Source organism: Dasypus novemcinctus, chromosome 2 (genome assembly GCF_030445035.2).
Source record: "Dasypus novemcinctus isolate mDasNov1 chromosome 2, mDasNov1.1.hap2, whole genome shotgun sequence".
Taxonomy (NCBI): domain Eukaryota; kingdom Metazoa; phylum Chordata; class Mammalia; order Cingulata; family Dasypodidae; genus Dasypus; species Dasypus novemcinctus.
Genome location: NC_080674.1, coordinates 167,806,943 through 167,820,661, shown reverse-complemented (window position 1 = coordinate 167,820,661; position 13,719 = coordinate 167,806,943). Strand labels below are relative to the sequence as shown.

The 13,719-nt window shown below is 35.0% G+C and overlaps 1 protein-coding gene across 6 annotated transcripts in view; it reads left to right on the top strand.

Annotated features, from left to right (window-relative positions):
* Window positions 1–11,572, top strand: part of CLINT1 (clathrin interactor 1) — a 65,832-nt gene extending 54,260 nt beyond the window's left edge. Inside the window, exons 9-13 of one of the 6 annotated variants that reach the window (XM_058281498.2) lie at window positions 3,098–3,172; window positions 6,366–6,443; window positions 6,546–6,643; window positions 8,234–8,384; window positions 9,829–11,572. In XM_058281498.2, coding sequence (XP_058137481.1) covers window positions 3,098–3,172; window positions 6,366–6,443; window positions 6,546–6,643; window positions 8,234–8,384; window positions 9,829–10,169 — 743 coding nt within the window. In that variant the 3' untranslated portion in view covers window positions 10,170–11,572. Of the gene's footprint in view, window positions 1–3,097; window positions 3,173–6,365; window positions 6,644–8,179; window positions 8,385–9,828 lie in introns of all 6 variants that reach the window. The other 5 variants (XM_058281491.2, XM_058281487.2, XM_058281483.2 and 2 more) reach the window with 5 other exon arrangements.
* The last annotated feature ends 2,147 nt before the right edge of the window (window positions 11,573–13,719 follow it).

The following is a 13,719-nucleotide window of genomic DNA, read 5'->3' as shown; positions in this document are numbered from 1 at the left end:
AAGTTTTGTTTTTCTTCATGTAATCTAGATTAAAATTTTATTGAAGATAATTTCCATTTTGTAGTTTAAGCAGTGTCTAGTTTCGCTGTGTTTTCCTGTTCACAGAATCACTTTGAAAAATACATATTCCCAGCTGATGATTGTAAATAACCTCCTTTGACCTGAAAAGGCAGGTGGAAATGATTCATTTACAATGACAGCTCTTATGTAGGAATCTTGAAGTCTAGCTCTTGTGAAATCTAGCAGTCTTAAACATGCAGCAATTTTTGGTGGACTTTTTAAATTCTTAGATAGATGTTATAAAGGAAAATGCTTAAGTATAGAAAAGTTCTCTTGACTTTAAGGCACAGATATGAATAATATATATCGAAATATAGAAAGTCCCTTATAGGAGAGAGAAACTGCCTAAAAGACTATTTGAGACAGTTTTCAGTTCAGGAGCACATTGTGTCCAGGTAGAAGCATAATCTGTGGCGCTTCAAATGACAAGAAGAAAAGGTTAGAGAAAAATTAAATCCTTTTTAAAGAAAGTTGGCTTTATTTGTAAAATATCTATGTGTGTGTTTCCATTCTTATACTCAGTATTCTTACATTAGTGCTGATGGAATCTAGTATGGATGAACAGGAATATTATTTGCAATAGGTAAATTAGAATACAGTATAATTTCCATTTAGGTAGAAGAAGGTTGGAGTAGCATAATAACCAAATTAGGTAATTATCTGAAATTCTAAATTCAGGGTTTGGTAAAAATAAGATATTTCACCCACTTTAAAGTTGTGGTCTACAGTATTCAGTGCTTTTATCTTTAACATGAATTTTCTTTGTAGCGCAAACTGGGTAAGATTTGAAAAATATATAACTTTTTGGCCATAATAAATTACATAGTGGTGTTTATTTGTAGCTTGGATGAACCAAGTTAAAATGATCCCCAATTTTCAAATCTTTAATCTGATAGTAAACAATTAGGTATTATTCTGTTACCCATCAGTATACTTTGATCAACATTTTTAACATGAAGGACTACAAAAAACAGAAGTAGGAATATTAAGCAGCAAGTGTTTGCAACATTCATTTCCCTGTTTGTCTTATTAATATATGTGCTTGTTGATCATTTGTGTGTCTCATCACATTTTATTTTAATATATGTACCTTTAAGAAAGTGAAAATCAGATCACCGTGATATCCCACAACGAAATAAAAAATGGTCGAATGAGATGTAGTGTTGGTAGAAGTGAGGGCCTGGTATTTGATGGGAGTTAGTATGCTAGTTAGTGAGGGGTCTGTGTGACCGTGTGCATCTGTAATGAGGTAAAGGAATGAGGAATTAGTTAAAGTACCTGATAGTTGACCACAGTAAATGTATATTAAAAAGAAATACCAAACTTGTATCAGAACTGATTTGTCCATTTTATTACTGCTGGCCATTTATTAAGAAGGGGAGATGGTTCTAGTTTAATTAACCCAGTTGAGTGTAGCAGATGGGACAGAATGTCTTGCAGCAATAAGAATTCAGAAATGGCACCAGATGTTGGAAGCATCCCTGGTGGTGTTTGAGTACAGCCCAGATGTTCCAGTCCCACCTGGCTAGTTTCTAAGCACTGCAGGCTAAGCAGCTGTGATGTAACCTATATAATGTTCACATAACACTAAAAGCACCATAATTGAACTGCTGTTATAGACTTTCTAAGATTGTGACTTTTAAGAGGTGAAATCTTTAAGGACAAACAAAAATAAGGACAAATAGTTTTTAGATGTGTAAGTGGTTAACTGATAACTGAATTGGAGAGAAATTGAGTATTAAAACTTGAAATTGTGTTCAAATTGTAGATAGAGTAAATATTTTTTCCAAGCATTAAAAATACAAGTACTTGTCTGTGCAGTAAACAATAGAAAAAATAGTTCACTGAATCATTGCATTGCTTCTTCTCCCTGTATCTGTCAAGAATGATTTTTGTACAAATCAATTTCAAGTTTTGTCCCCACATTTTCTTATTTTTTTAAAAATTTCAAACCTACAGAAAGTGGGGCTCATTTTCTTTGTCACACTTTTTAGTTCTTTTAAACACACACACATCAGTTCATTCTGTACCATTTGAAAGTAAGTTGTAAAAGATAGTGACATTTTGCCCCTAACATACTTCAGATATATAATTGCAATATAATTATTGTATTTGGGAAATTTTCCATTAAAATAACGTTCTTTGTCTAATATACAGTCTTTATTCAGATTTCAGCATTGTCTTAGTTCTATTGTTTCAGCCTAGCATTTTTTAAAATTCTAGGGTCCAGTTAAGTATCATACATTTCATTTGCTTGTCATGTTTCTTTTATGATGACTTTAATGTAGCAGAGTCTAGAGTGTTCCTCAGCAGAATGTCCCTCAATTTGTATTTGTTGATTAATTTCTCTTCATTAGATTTTTTGGCAGGAGTTTCTACCTGGGTGGTGGTATTCTTTGCAGTCTTTGCATTAGTGGTATTAACTTTGATGAGTGGTTTAAGGTAATATGCATCAGATTTCTCCATTGTAAAGTTGAGTTATCTCTTTGTAACTATCAAGTAATTTGTGGGGTGCTATTTTGAGATTATGTAATTATTCAAAAAATTTTTTTAAATTCAGGTTTCACCATCTATGTAGATTTATGGTAGCTTTCTGATTCTATCAGTTCTTATAAATTTATTAGTTGTGATTCTCTTTTCTCCCCAAACCCACAAAGTCGTGAATTTTTAAATTTATTCAATAGTAGGAACCTCAAGTTTAATAACAGAGCACAATTGCCTGTGTAAACTGCATGCGTGCCCACCTTATGTTCATGAATATAAGTGAGGGATAACTTTAACTATAAATATAGGGTCATTTTTCTTACTTGAAATAGGCCTGAGGAGTGTAAAAGAGTTGGTGATGGCTTAAAGGGAGCATGGTGACATGAAAACCTAGATCAACAAACTAGCTTTTATGGTTGATCTGAGTGCTCTAATATTGGTTATTTTTTATGTGGGGTGTGGCAAAATAACTTCGCTATCAATTGTTCTGTAATACTAAAAGTTTGGGTTTTTTGCTTTTTGTTTTTTGTCTTTTCTCTTACCTAATTTCTAGGAGGATCAACTGATTTATTCGGAGGATTTGCTGACTTTGGTTCAGCTGCTGCATCAGGCAATTTCCCTTCCCAAGGTATGATATGATTTGATTGGCCAGAAATCTAGAGACAAGTGTGAGAAGCTTATCAAAATAAAACAACTCCCACCTCTCCCTAAACCAGCTTCTTTTTTAGCGTTTTTCTCCTTGTGTTTGTAATTCCTAATTTCTAAAGAATTTATTCACAAAGCCTTTTTTAGGCCACCGAGTTAAATTTTCCAAATGAATTAATTGGGTTGCAAACTACTCAGGTATACCTAAAGAAAATTGCACTTATTCATAAGTGACTTGCATGATTTGGGGAGTTTTGGGTGGGAGGGGGTGGGTAAGTGTAAATAAGAATGAATAATCTTATTTTAGCAACAAGAATATTATGGTTTATGTTTATTTTAGCTTATGATTTTCATAGCTGGAACTCAGGCCATTGTGATTGCATAGAATATCTTATTAAAATTCACTTACATGTAATTTAGATGTCTTAAGAGCGTTTTTTTTTTTCTGTGAGAAAACTGAAATTCCTTTAGACAAATTCTAAAATAATGAGTGGTTGGACCTCAGGCAAAGTTATCTCACTGTACATTAGATTAGAAATAAAGACCAACATCCATGCAGAACACAGGCGTAAAGGATGAGGTGTAGGGGCTTTCTACCTTACAGTGTTAATAATTTTGTCTTATTATTATCTCTGCCATATACTATGGTAGTGGTTCAACTTTGGGAAAATCTTTGAACCTCCAACTTTCTAAAATTAGTAATAATGCTACTTGTCCTGGTTCTTTATGATAAGGATAAAATAATTTCTCTAGCAGTAATGTGTGCATTGTGTCTTTTCTCCTCCTTTTCAAGTTGTGATGGGAATATAGTGTTTGTTTTGTAAAATCTTGGTCACCTGTAATTTGAAGCATAATATAAAAAATTAGCTATAAAAAATCCTAAAAATGAGACAGGGAGGAAAGATGCAATTTAACTCAGTTAGTTTTATTCCTTTCAAGTGGAGTTAAATAATGATGTTTTATTAAACTGGATTAAAGTATACACTTAGTAATGCCTGGTTTAGGTTTGTGAGGAGTAAGGAAGAAAGATGGCATAACTTTTAATTTGGCTTGGAGTTATTTTGGCAGTTTACTTGTGTAAATTCAATATATTTCCTGGAAACCAGAAATGCTGAGTACTTAATTGCTTCATTTTAGAAGTGCAGTTGTACCTCTTAAGGGTAATACCTTACTTTAGGTAAATCAAAGTGGAAGATAAAGACCGCCCTAATTTTTTAATCTTCCTATGTAATACTCAAAAGTTTTTATGTATATAAAGTTACCTACTGTGCAGATAATTCAAATATGTTAATGTTGCCTAAGTGATACTTCTCATTATCTATATACATGTGATTAATAAAACTTGATCACCATTATGCAAAGGGCTGAAACTGTTGCAACAATGATTAATCATTTCTGAGCAGTATGTGCCCATTAGAAATCTTTTCCTCCCATGATTAATCATCTCGGATTAAGTTCTCGGGGGGTAGTCAACCCATTTTGTCCAAGTTGCCATCCATATTCTACTTTATATAGATCAAGTAAATAGAAAATCATAAAGTTTACCTTAAATCAGCAGCATTACTGAAATTGAGTTTAAATTTTTTAATATAGAGAGCTAATTGAAAAGTTCTTAATGCAGTCTATTTTGTAAAGACAGTCAAAGACATGTTTTAGTAAAACCCTGAGGTGATGAATATTAGCCCACTTCTTGTATTAAATTGTTAGTAGAGCTTGGTGTTTGTAAATGAATTATTTTCTCTTTTGAGGGTGCTTACATTTTAATATGGTAATAGAAGAATATAATTTTCAAAACTTACGTTATTGTTCTCTTTTGATATTTAGCATAATGAGACACAGTATTTTAATGGTTGGTTACCTTTTAGGTTAGACAAAATGTATTTCCAAGTTGTAAGTGAACATGGAGTGCAAAGCGATGGTGTTAATTAACTTGGAAGTACATAGTATTTGCTTTCTAATGACAGTTTATGTGTAGCTCTTTCCTCACCTTTGCATTCTCAGTTTCATTAATTCGTATTCATATATTTATGCTTTTTTTTTTAAGGAAAGCGTTATTTCCTTAGATTCGTGTATGCCCTAGAATGAAAAAGAATCACTTGCTTTTATATTCATTGTGTTGCAGATAGTTAATATGCTTATGCACAATTTACAGAAGCTTGACTTATATTTTTATATGGCATACCTAAAGGAAGAGTACAGTGCTTTGGCTCTCACCTGTGCTTCTACAGTTAATTCACAGTAGCAATAGCAAACCTTAAATGACACAATTAAAAAACAGTGAGGCATAGAGAGGTTAAGTAACTAACTTACCCAGGGTCACACAGCTAGTAAGGTATAAAATCCATGTTCTTAACTGCTGCATTGTTATCAATTTTATATTGTTGAATGGGTTCAACCTTAAGCTTGTTACAATTACACTTTGAAGTGTAGTAATGAGATTTGTGTGTGTATGTGTGCATTTATTAGTGTGAGTTCCCCTCTAAAAACAGTATCAGTCCCTACCCCTCTTTATTTATAAATAGACCGAACAGTCCCAGTTGAAGCAAATAATGTTCTAAGTGAATATAGCACTTCTGTTGTCAGTGGAAGGATGGCCAAATGAGTAAAAAGTTCTTATAGAAATTCACTAGCTTTCCGCCTAATTTTATTACTTTTTTCTCCATGCTTTTCTGAATGTGAGTGTGTTTAATAAGTTTAATCTCATAAATTTGGAGTTTTATTATGTAAGACAATATAGATCATGGTTCAGTTGTTCTTTGAACCTTTCCAAATAATGAACTAAATGTGAGTTCAGAGCATTCTCCGATTTTTGGGTTCCAGAGTCCCCAGCAAAAAGTATAACCAGTTTAGTTTCCTTCTTGCTTTTCAGAGTCCTAGGCTAGATCATAATTGTTTAGCTGGAAGTATATTTAATATGTAAAGTTTGTTGAAGGGAAGTTTTTTATTGTAATTTCTTTGTGCCACCTGCAGACTTGCCAAGACATGGGAGTTTTATTTTTTTCTTTGCCACCTTGTTAACACTCATGTGATACTCATGAGAAAGAATAATGTCCACATAGAGATGGTACCTGCATGTGTTAATCTGGGTGGACACAAATTAATTTGCTTTAGTTCATAGATTGCTATATTCTGTGCATTTCAGAAATCTGCTACCCTTTTAGTTCTTTCTTTCTCAGCAACGACAAGTGGGAATGGAGACTTTGGTGACTGGAGTGCCTTCAACCAAGCGCCATCAGGCCCTGTGGCTTCCAGTGGTGAGCTCTTTGGTAGTGCCTCACAGCCAGCTGTAGAACTCTTCAGTGGCTCACAACCACCTCCAGCTGCCTCAAATGCTTCAGACCTATTTGATCTTATAGGCTCATCCCAGGCAACCATGACATCCTCCCAGAGTATGAATTTCTCTATGATGAGCAGTAGTGCTGTAGGACTTGGTTTGCCCATGTCAAGATCACAGGTAAGTTGTTCACTTCCCTTGGAAATTGCGGTTCATGACCTTTGAGATGTTCTAATTTAATGGTAGATGAGCATAATTCAGGGAAAAAAGGCAAACCATGCCTACATATGTTGTTTTTTTCCAAATTACATTTACCTTGCTCTTTCCCTGTTACAGTAATTTGAGTTCTGTAGAGCAAGACCTTCCTGTCGATCTTGTAGTTCCTACAGAGCCAAACATGGTATCTTGCTCAGAGAAGGCACATGTAGAAAATTTCTTGAATTGTAACAAATTAGCATATACTGGGTTTTTTTGTTGTTTTTTTTCGGGGGGGGGGGGTTGTTTTGTTTTTTTGTTTTTAAGTTCTTCAAGAGGAGTAGAGATACTGCTTCACCCATAGCAAGCATTCACTCAATAAAATCTCTGATTGTATCTTTAATGAAGTGTCCTTATTTGTAATGTAGAAAACTGTTCTCTGTTTTTCCCTATTCTGGGCATCTTCTACATTTTATAAGCATGATATGACTCTTCTTTCAATTCTTTCATTTTCATAATGGAAAACAACCAGAATGGGAGGTGTTTAATCAACTTTTTAAATAGTTAAATCTAAATTATGTAATACTAGATTTGAATTCAAATAAGGGCAGGGATTGAATATATGTGTATAAGTTTTAGCAGGAACTTACTACTTTTTGACTCAAGCTATTGAGAGTATTTGCTAATGTTGCTGATTACTAACTGTAATGTATAGATTCTCTTTTGAGTGTTAGGATGAAAGAAGAGAAGAAAGAAGCAGAAGGGTGACTGTTCTATATAATGGATATTAGACTTTGCATTAAGAAAAAGGACATGAAACCCACACCATTAAATTGGACTGTGCAACACTTGAACAAACCAGTTTATTCTTTGAGTTTCTTTTATGTGACAATAAGCATAATGTATTCTACTATATTTGCAGTCTTAATTGCAACTGTGTTGGGATTCTTTGCAATGGTACATTTTAAATTATTCTTCCTACTCGTATTCTTCCTACTCCTTTTTCTGTCCCTTTCACTGTTAACCCCAGTAACCACCAGGCACTTCTGCTTCTTTCTCCTGAATTTCTCCTTTGTCCTGAATTGGTCCAAATAAAAAAGTCCTATCTTGAATTCTGTTTTGTAAGAATAAATTTCCACTTACATATTTCCTTAAACCTGGGCTGATCTGGAGTTGGTGGTTACCTTTGGCATTCTTTGTACCTTTCAATTATTTTAGACAAAGCATAACGTTTCCCAGGGATGGTGACTTCTAGACTATGGGTAATAGCAAAATAATTGGCAATGTAGGTATGTTGGGGTGTTTTTTCCACCCAAGCATGATTTTAAATTCAGGAGAACCTCTTTGGGAAGCTAGTGATGAAAATTATTAACAACATTTGTGGTTCTTTTTGATTTCAGGGGTTCGTTGCAAAGTCTAGTTTATATTTGGAGTTATTTGTGATTAAATTGCTGTCTGGACTCTTATAGACTGATAACATGAATAGATGCTTAATTTTTAGAACATTTTTATATTTTCCAGCCTTTACACAATGTTAGCACAGTGCTGCAGAAGCCTAATCTTCTCTATAATCAGAATACAGATATGGTCCAGAAATCAGTGAGCAAAACCCTGCCCTCTACTTGGTCTGACCCCAGTGTAAACATCAGCCTAGACAACTTGCTTCCTGGCATGCAGCCTTCCAAACCCCAGCAACCATCGCTTAATACAATGATTCAACAGCAGAGTAAGTTACTGCAAGACTCCTGTTTCTTTTATACATGTAATCTTTTGCCCTGATGGCAGTATTACTATAAGCCATTAAAAAATATGTAACATAAATGGTAGTGAAGTTGACTGTGTGTTCCCCTAAGATCTTTTGACATAAGACTCCATCGGTATCTCTTCTGGCACATTAAATTATTCTGTATTCTACACTTGGCACAATAATATTTATTGTTTTGGGCTGTGTTATTCAAGTTTTTTCCAGTTTTTTCCTATTATGAATAACTCCATGGTTTTACTAAAGTAAAATATATTTGTTGCAAAAAAAATTGTTAAATATGGGAAATATAATGAAGGAAGAGGGAAGCAGATGTGGCTCAAGTGATAGGGCTTCCACCTACCATATGGGAGGACCTGGGTTTGATCTCTGGGGCCTTCTGGTGAAAAAGAATAAGAGAAAACATACCTGCATGGCAAGCCAATGCCTGTACCACCAGGGCCTACACAGTGAGCCAAGTGCCCGCGCGATGAGCCAGTGCCCGCGCAAGTGAGTCATACAGCAAGATGATGACACAGTAAAAGAGAGATGAAGGTGAAGTGCAGCAGAAACCAGGAACTACAGTATCACAGCTGACAGGGAACCTCTCTCCACATCAGAGTTCCTCAGGATCAAATCCTAGTGAATCCTAGAGGAGAAAAAATGAGAAGACAAAAAGAGAAATAGTTAAAGAAGATCACACAGTGAATGGACAGAGACAGCAAAACAGCAGAGGGAAGGGAGGAAAATAAATCTTTTTTTAAAAAAAAAGAAGGAATAAATCATCTGAATTCCACAATCCAGGAATAATAATCATTAATACATATTTATTTCTCTCTTTTCTAAGCATATTTTTAATATTTGGGATCATTCTGTTTTTTGTTTCTTACTGTTGTCATTGAGCATTAAATTATGAGCATTTTTCCTGTCTTGAATATCTTTAGGAGAAGATTGATTTTCAGATCTTGATGCTATCTTGATGCTATTCCATCATATCAGTGTACAATTCCTCTATTGTTACTGAAATTGTTTCCAGTTTTTTTGCTATTATAAATAATTCCATGATTTTGTATACATTTTTGTACTTATATTTCTCATAATGTTTTTTAAGGCTTTTGATACACAATAGCTCTTAACAAAATGTTAGGTGGGGTTCAACAATAGATTTTGTAGGAATGATTTAAAAGTGGCTCATGTTTTATCTGGCCCACTCCTCTTACTATTTCTACATCTCACTTGGGAAACTTGGAATAACAGCCACTCAGTGTTTCTCAAGAGTAATCAGTACAATTAATTGACTTCTATAAAATCACATTAAAGGAATTTTTATTGGGGCTAGAAGTAATTGATGGTCAGGACGATTGTGCTATTTTTCTGCCTATGAATGTAAGGACTAAGTGTCGTAAAGTTCTTTTATCTCTTCTGGTAGATATGCAACAGCCTATGAATGTGATGACCCAAAGTTTTGGAGCCGTAAACCTCAGTTCTCCATCGAACGTGCTTCCTGCCCGGCCCCAAACTAACCCTCTGATAGGGGGAGCCATGCCTCTGAGCATGCCCAACGTGATGACTGGCACCATGGGAATGCCCCCTCTTGGAAATGCTCCAATGATGAATCAGAGCATGATGGGTGTGAACATCGGGATGTCAGCTGCTGGGATGGGCCTGACTGGCACAATGGGAATGGGCATGCCCAACATAGCCATGACTTCTGGAACTGTGCAATCCAAGCAAGATGCCTTTGCAAATTTTGCCAACTTTAGCAAATAAGAGAGTGTAAAGAAGCAGATTGAATGAAGGATTTTTAGCTGTGCAGATAGGTATATTGGGATGGAAAATCCTAATCAACTCCCCTTTCTTTTATCAATTAATTAAAATAAACCTACACAAAGAACTGAAAAGGCTGTTTTATAAAAGTGAAATATCTAGTATTCCAGATGGACCGTCAAGGGCACTTTAGATGAGGCAGTCCAAAACATTTTTCCCAGTGAGAATAGATCACAAATGGTGTGGTGAGACCATTGAAAGCCTTTATAAATTTAAGAGCCCGTTTTCCCATCATAATTTGTAGGAAGACTAGAAAGGGCCTGAATAAATGTGTTTGAATCTCTAATTTTGTACTTTTTTTTTTCCTGAGGAACTTGATTTTCCTGTCCCTGAACCGCCTTGTCACAATCGGGTCTCTTCCTTTTACTACCACTCTTGAATCCATATATGAAATCATTAAAGTTGGATGGTCAGTTTTTTATAAAAAATATATATATTTTTGTCCAAAAAGGCACACATATGTGATTATGGCTAAATCAAAGGTAACTGGAATGTATATACTTTTGCTAATGTTCCAGCAACATTGCTATTATATTATCCAAATTTTTATTGTAACAAAACCTCTTCACGTAATTGGTGATAGCTATGGGGCTTTTCCCATGTCTTCTGCTATAATTATCTTGTGCAGAACGAGGAAAAATATTTTTTCAGGACTGCTGTATGGTTTCCTTTAAAAAAAAAAAAAAAGAAAAAGAAGCCCTCCAGTATTTTTGTTTTTAGCAGTCATTATTTACAATTTGCTGTGATTAACTTGGCAAGGCTTCCTTCTGTGTTTATCCCTGTAGCCATCATTTTAATAGTCAATACCAGTCAAAAAAGAAAAATATTTATTTTTATTTTTTTGTGTCTTCAAAAAATTGAAAAGGTAGGAGTCCATTAAAACCTTAAGTTAAATAATATAAATATTAGAAGTCAACAATGTTGGTTTTAAAACTTTATGCAGTATTTGTTTTGTTTTAGTTTTGAGTGAATATAACATGGCGTTAGCAAGCTATGATTCCATTAGAGAGGAGTTAAATATATATTATTAAAGGAGACCTGTAGCAGTCAAAGATTTTATTGATTTAATGAAAAATAAAGGAAATTAATTAAAATGTTTTTGTTTTCCTGCTGTAATTCTGCATTAAGCTCACATGAAAATCATGATTCTAGACTTTGGAATGCAAAATTAATTGTTTCACCCTTAAGCTGGGATTATTTTTTAAAACAAATACTATAATAGAGGTATCAAATTATTACCTCCCCACTTTATGTTGAAAATTTTTTTATTAAATTGATAAAACTTTGTTTCCATTGTATTCATAATGTTCTGTTATACATAACATTAAAATGTTCATTAAAATCAATGTTGAACTACTCTTTCATTTTGTTAGACATTTCAGACCGTTTGGGGGAAAAAAATAATTATAATTTGGGCAAAGTAATTTTTATAAATAATTTAAAGTTATTTAATCACTTCTCTATTCTTTTCTATCAGACTCTACTGTTAGGAATTAAAAATGAAGCAGCAAAGATATCCTGACCTGCTCCATTCTTGCTAATGTTCCATCTACAACATTTCTAATTAGGCAGAAATTCATGTACTTCAGCTAAGTGGTAATGAAAAGTGATTCATTTGCTGAATAAGAGATGAGAGAGTGTAATTAGCTGACTGCGGTTTTTAATCTTTCAACAATTCAATGTGTTTAAATTAGTTTCAAAGAATAGGGGCTTTCAAATGTTGTTACTTCAGAACAATCAAGCCAAGCTCTGGTGGCAGCATAGTAGAATATCTTCACTGATAAGTTTTTTCTGAACCTTTGTGCTTGAGGAAATTTTTAAAATAAAACCAGAATGTTTCTGTGAAGCATTTTCCATACGATGACTTCCTATGCAGTATCTCTGAGAACACAAGGGAGCGCCCATCTCAGTTTTAATTGAACCCCAACATACAGTTAGCTGTCTTTCCTGCATTTTTTGTTTCAGAGCCCATGAAAGAGAAAAAATAAGAATTGCCTCACTGGGGCTCTGTTCGATTTAATTTAATTTGTCTCTGAAGGGGTTACCAAGTGATACTTTGAAAAAAGGCACAAATACCCTGAAAACATTTGGAGTTGGCAAGAAAATACTCCTTGTTTCTTTTATAATCTATTCGTGTCCCTTCTGCTCATCCAATACACCTGTTCCTTTTTAACCAAAGCTTCTCTGCTTGAATCTGTTTTTCACACTCCCTAATGTTAGGGGGTTAGGAGTGAGGGGCTGGAATAGTCACTGGTTTAGCAGTTTACATATGGTGAGTGAGTCCACACAACCAATTCAGAATCATTTTTGTTTGCTTTCTCTGAACTTTTACTTTCCTGATAAGATCTTCAGTGACCCTAAATAGACAGAGTATTGTACAGTACTTTGGTTGGATGTTCCCTGTTTTGGTGAAAATAAGTTGTTTGAATGTTATCCTTAATGCTCTTGCTTTTGGGGTAGTCACTAATAGGATGAAGCATGTAATTATTTCTGGAAGGAAGTGTTTTTTCCCTTCAAATATTTATGAAACAATAGTTTCCTTCCTTAGCAGATGAGCTAAACTTAAATCCTTTGATTCAGGACTTTGTCTCATAATGAAGGTCAGTCATCATGGTGCATGTTACCTTACTAGGAAAGAAGACTAAATCTGTAATAAGCATAGAGCACTCCATATGTTAAGTGGATTTCTGAAATAATCTGTGTGATTCACCTTTCTTGGGAGACCTTACCATGCTGTAGAAAGAGCATGGGGGAACTGGACTTGGCCCAGTGGTTAGGGCGTCCGTCCACCACATGGGAGGTCCACGTTCAAACCCCGGGCATCCTTGACCCGTGTGGAGCTGGCCCATGCACAGTGCTGTTGCGCACGAGGAATGCCCTGCCGCACAGGGGTGTCTCCTATGTAGGGGAGCCCCACGCGCAAGGAGTGCGCCCCATAAGGAGAGCCGCCCAGCACGAAAGAAAGTGCAGCCTGCCCAGGAATGGCACTGTACGCAAGGAGAGCTGACAACAAGATGACACAACAGAAAGAAACACAGATTTCGGGTGCCGCTGATAAGAATAGAAGCGGTCACAGAAGAACACACAGAGAATGGACACAGAGCAGACAACTGGGGAAGGGGGAAGAGAGAGATTTTTTTTAAATCTTAAAAAAAAAAAAAAGCGTGGGCTTGGAAGCAGACATACCTAATGCCATTTCAACTGTGTGGCCTTGGTCAATTTACCTAACTTCTCTGGGCCCTGATACATTTTTTCAGAAATGAACTTAATAAAATCTTAAAGTGATGGGATAATTAAGTAAAATGAGTGAGATTGGCCTGCCCTGACATGCTACAAATGTCTATCTGACTCATTTTTATTTTTATTCATGTAAATGTGCTGACTTATTGAGAACTTTATTTGTGCCAGTCCCTGTGCTAAATACTTCATGTTGAATATCTTTTAATCTAGACGGGAAACCCAAAAGTTAGTATTGTTTTATTCCCAAAAGCAG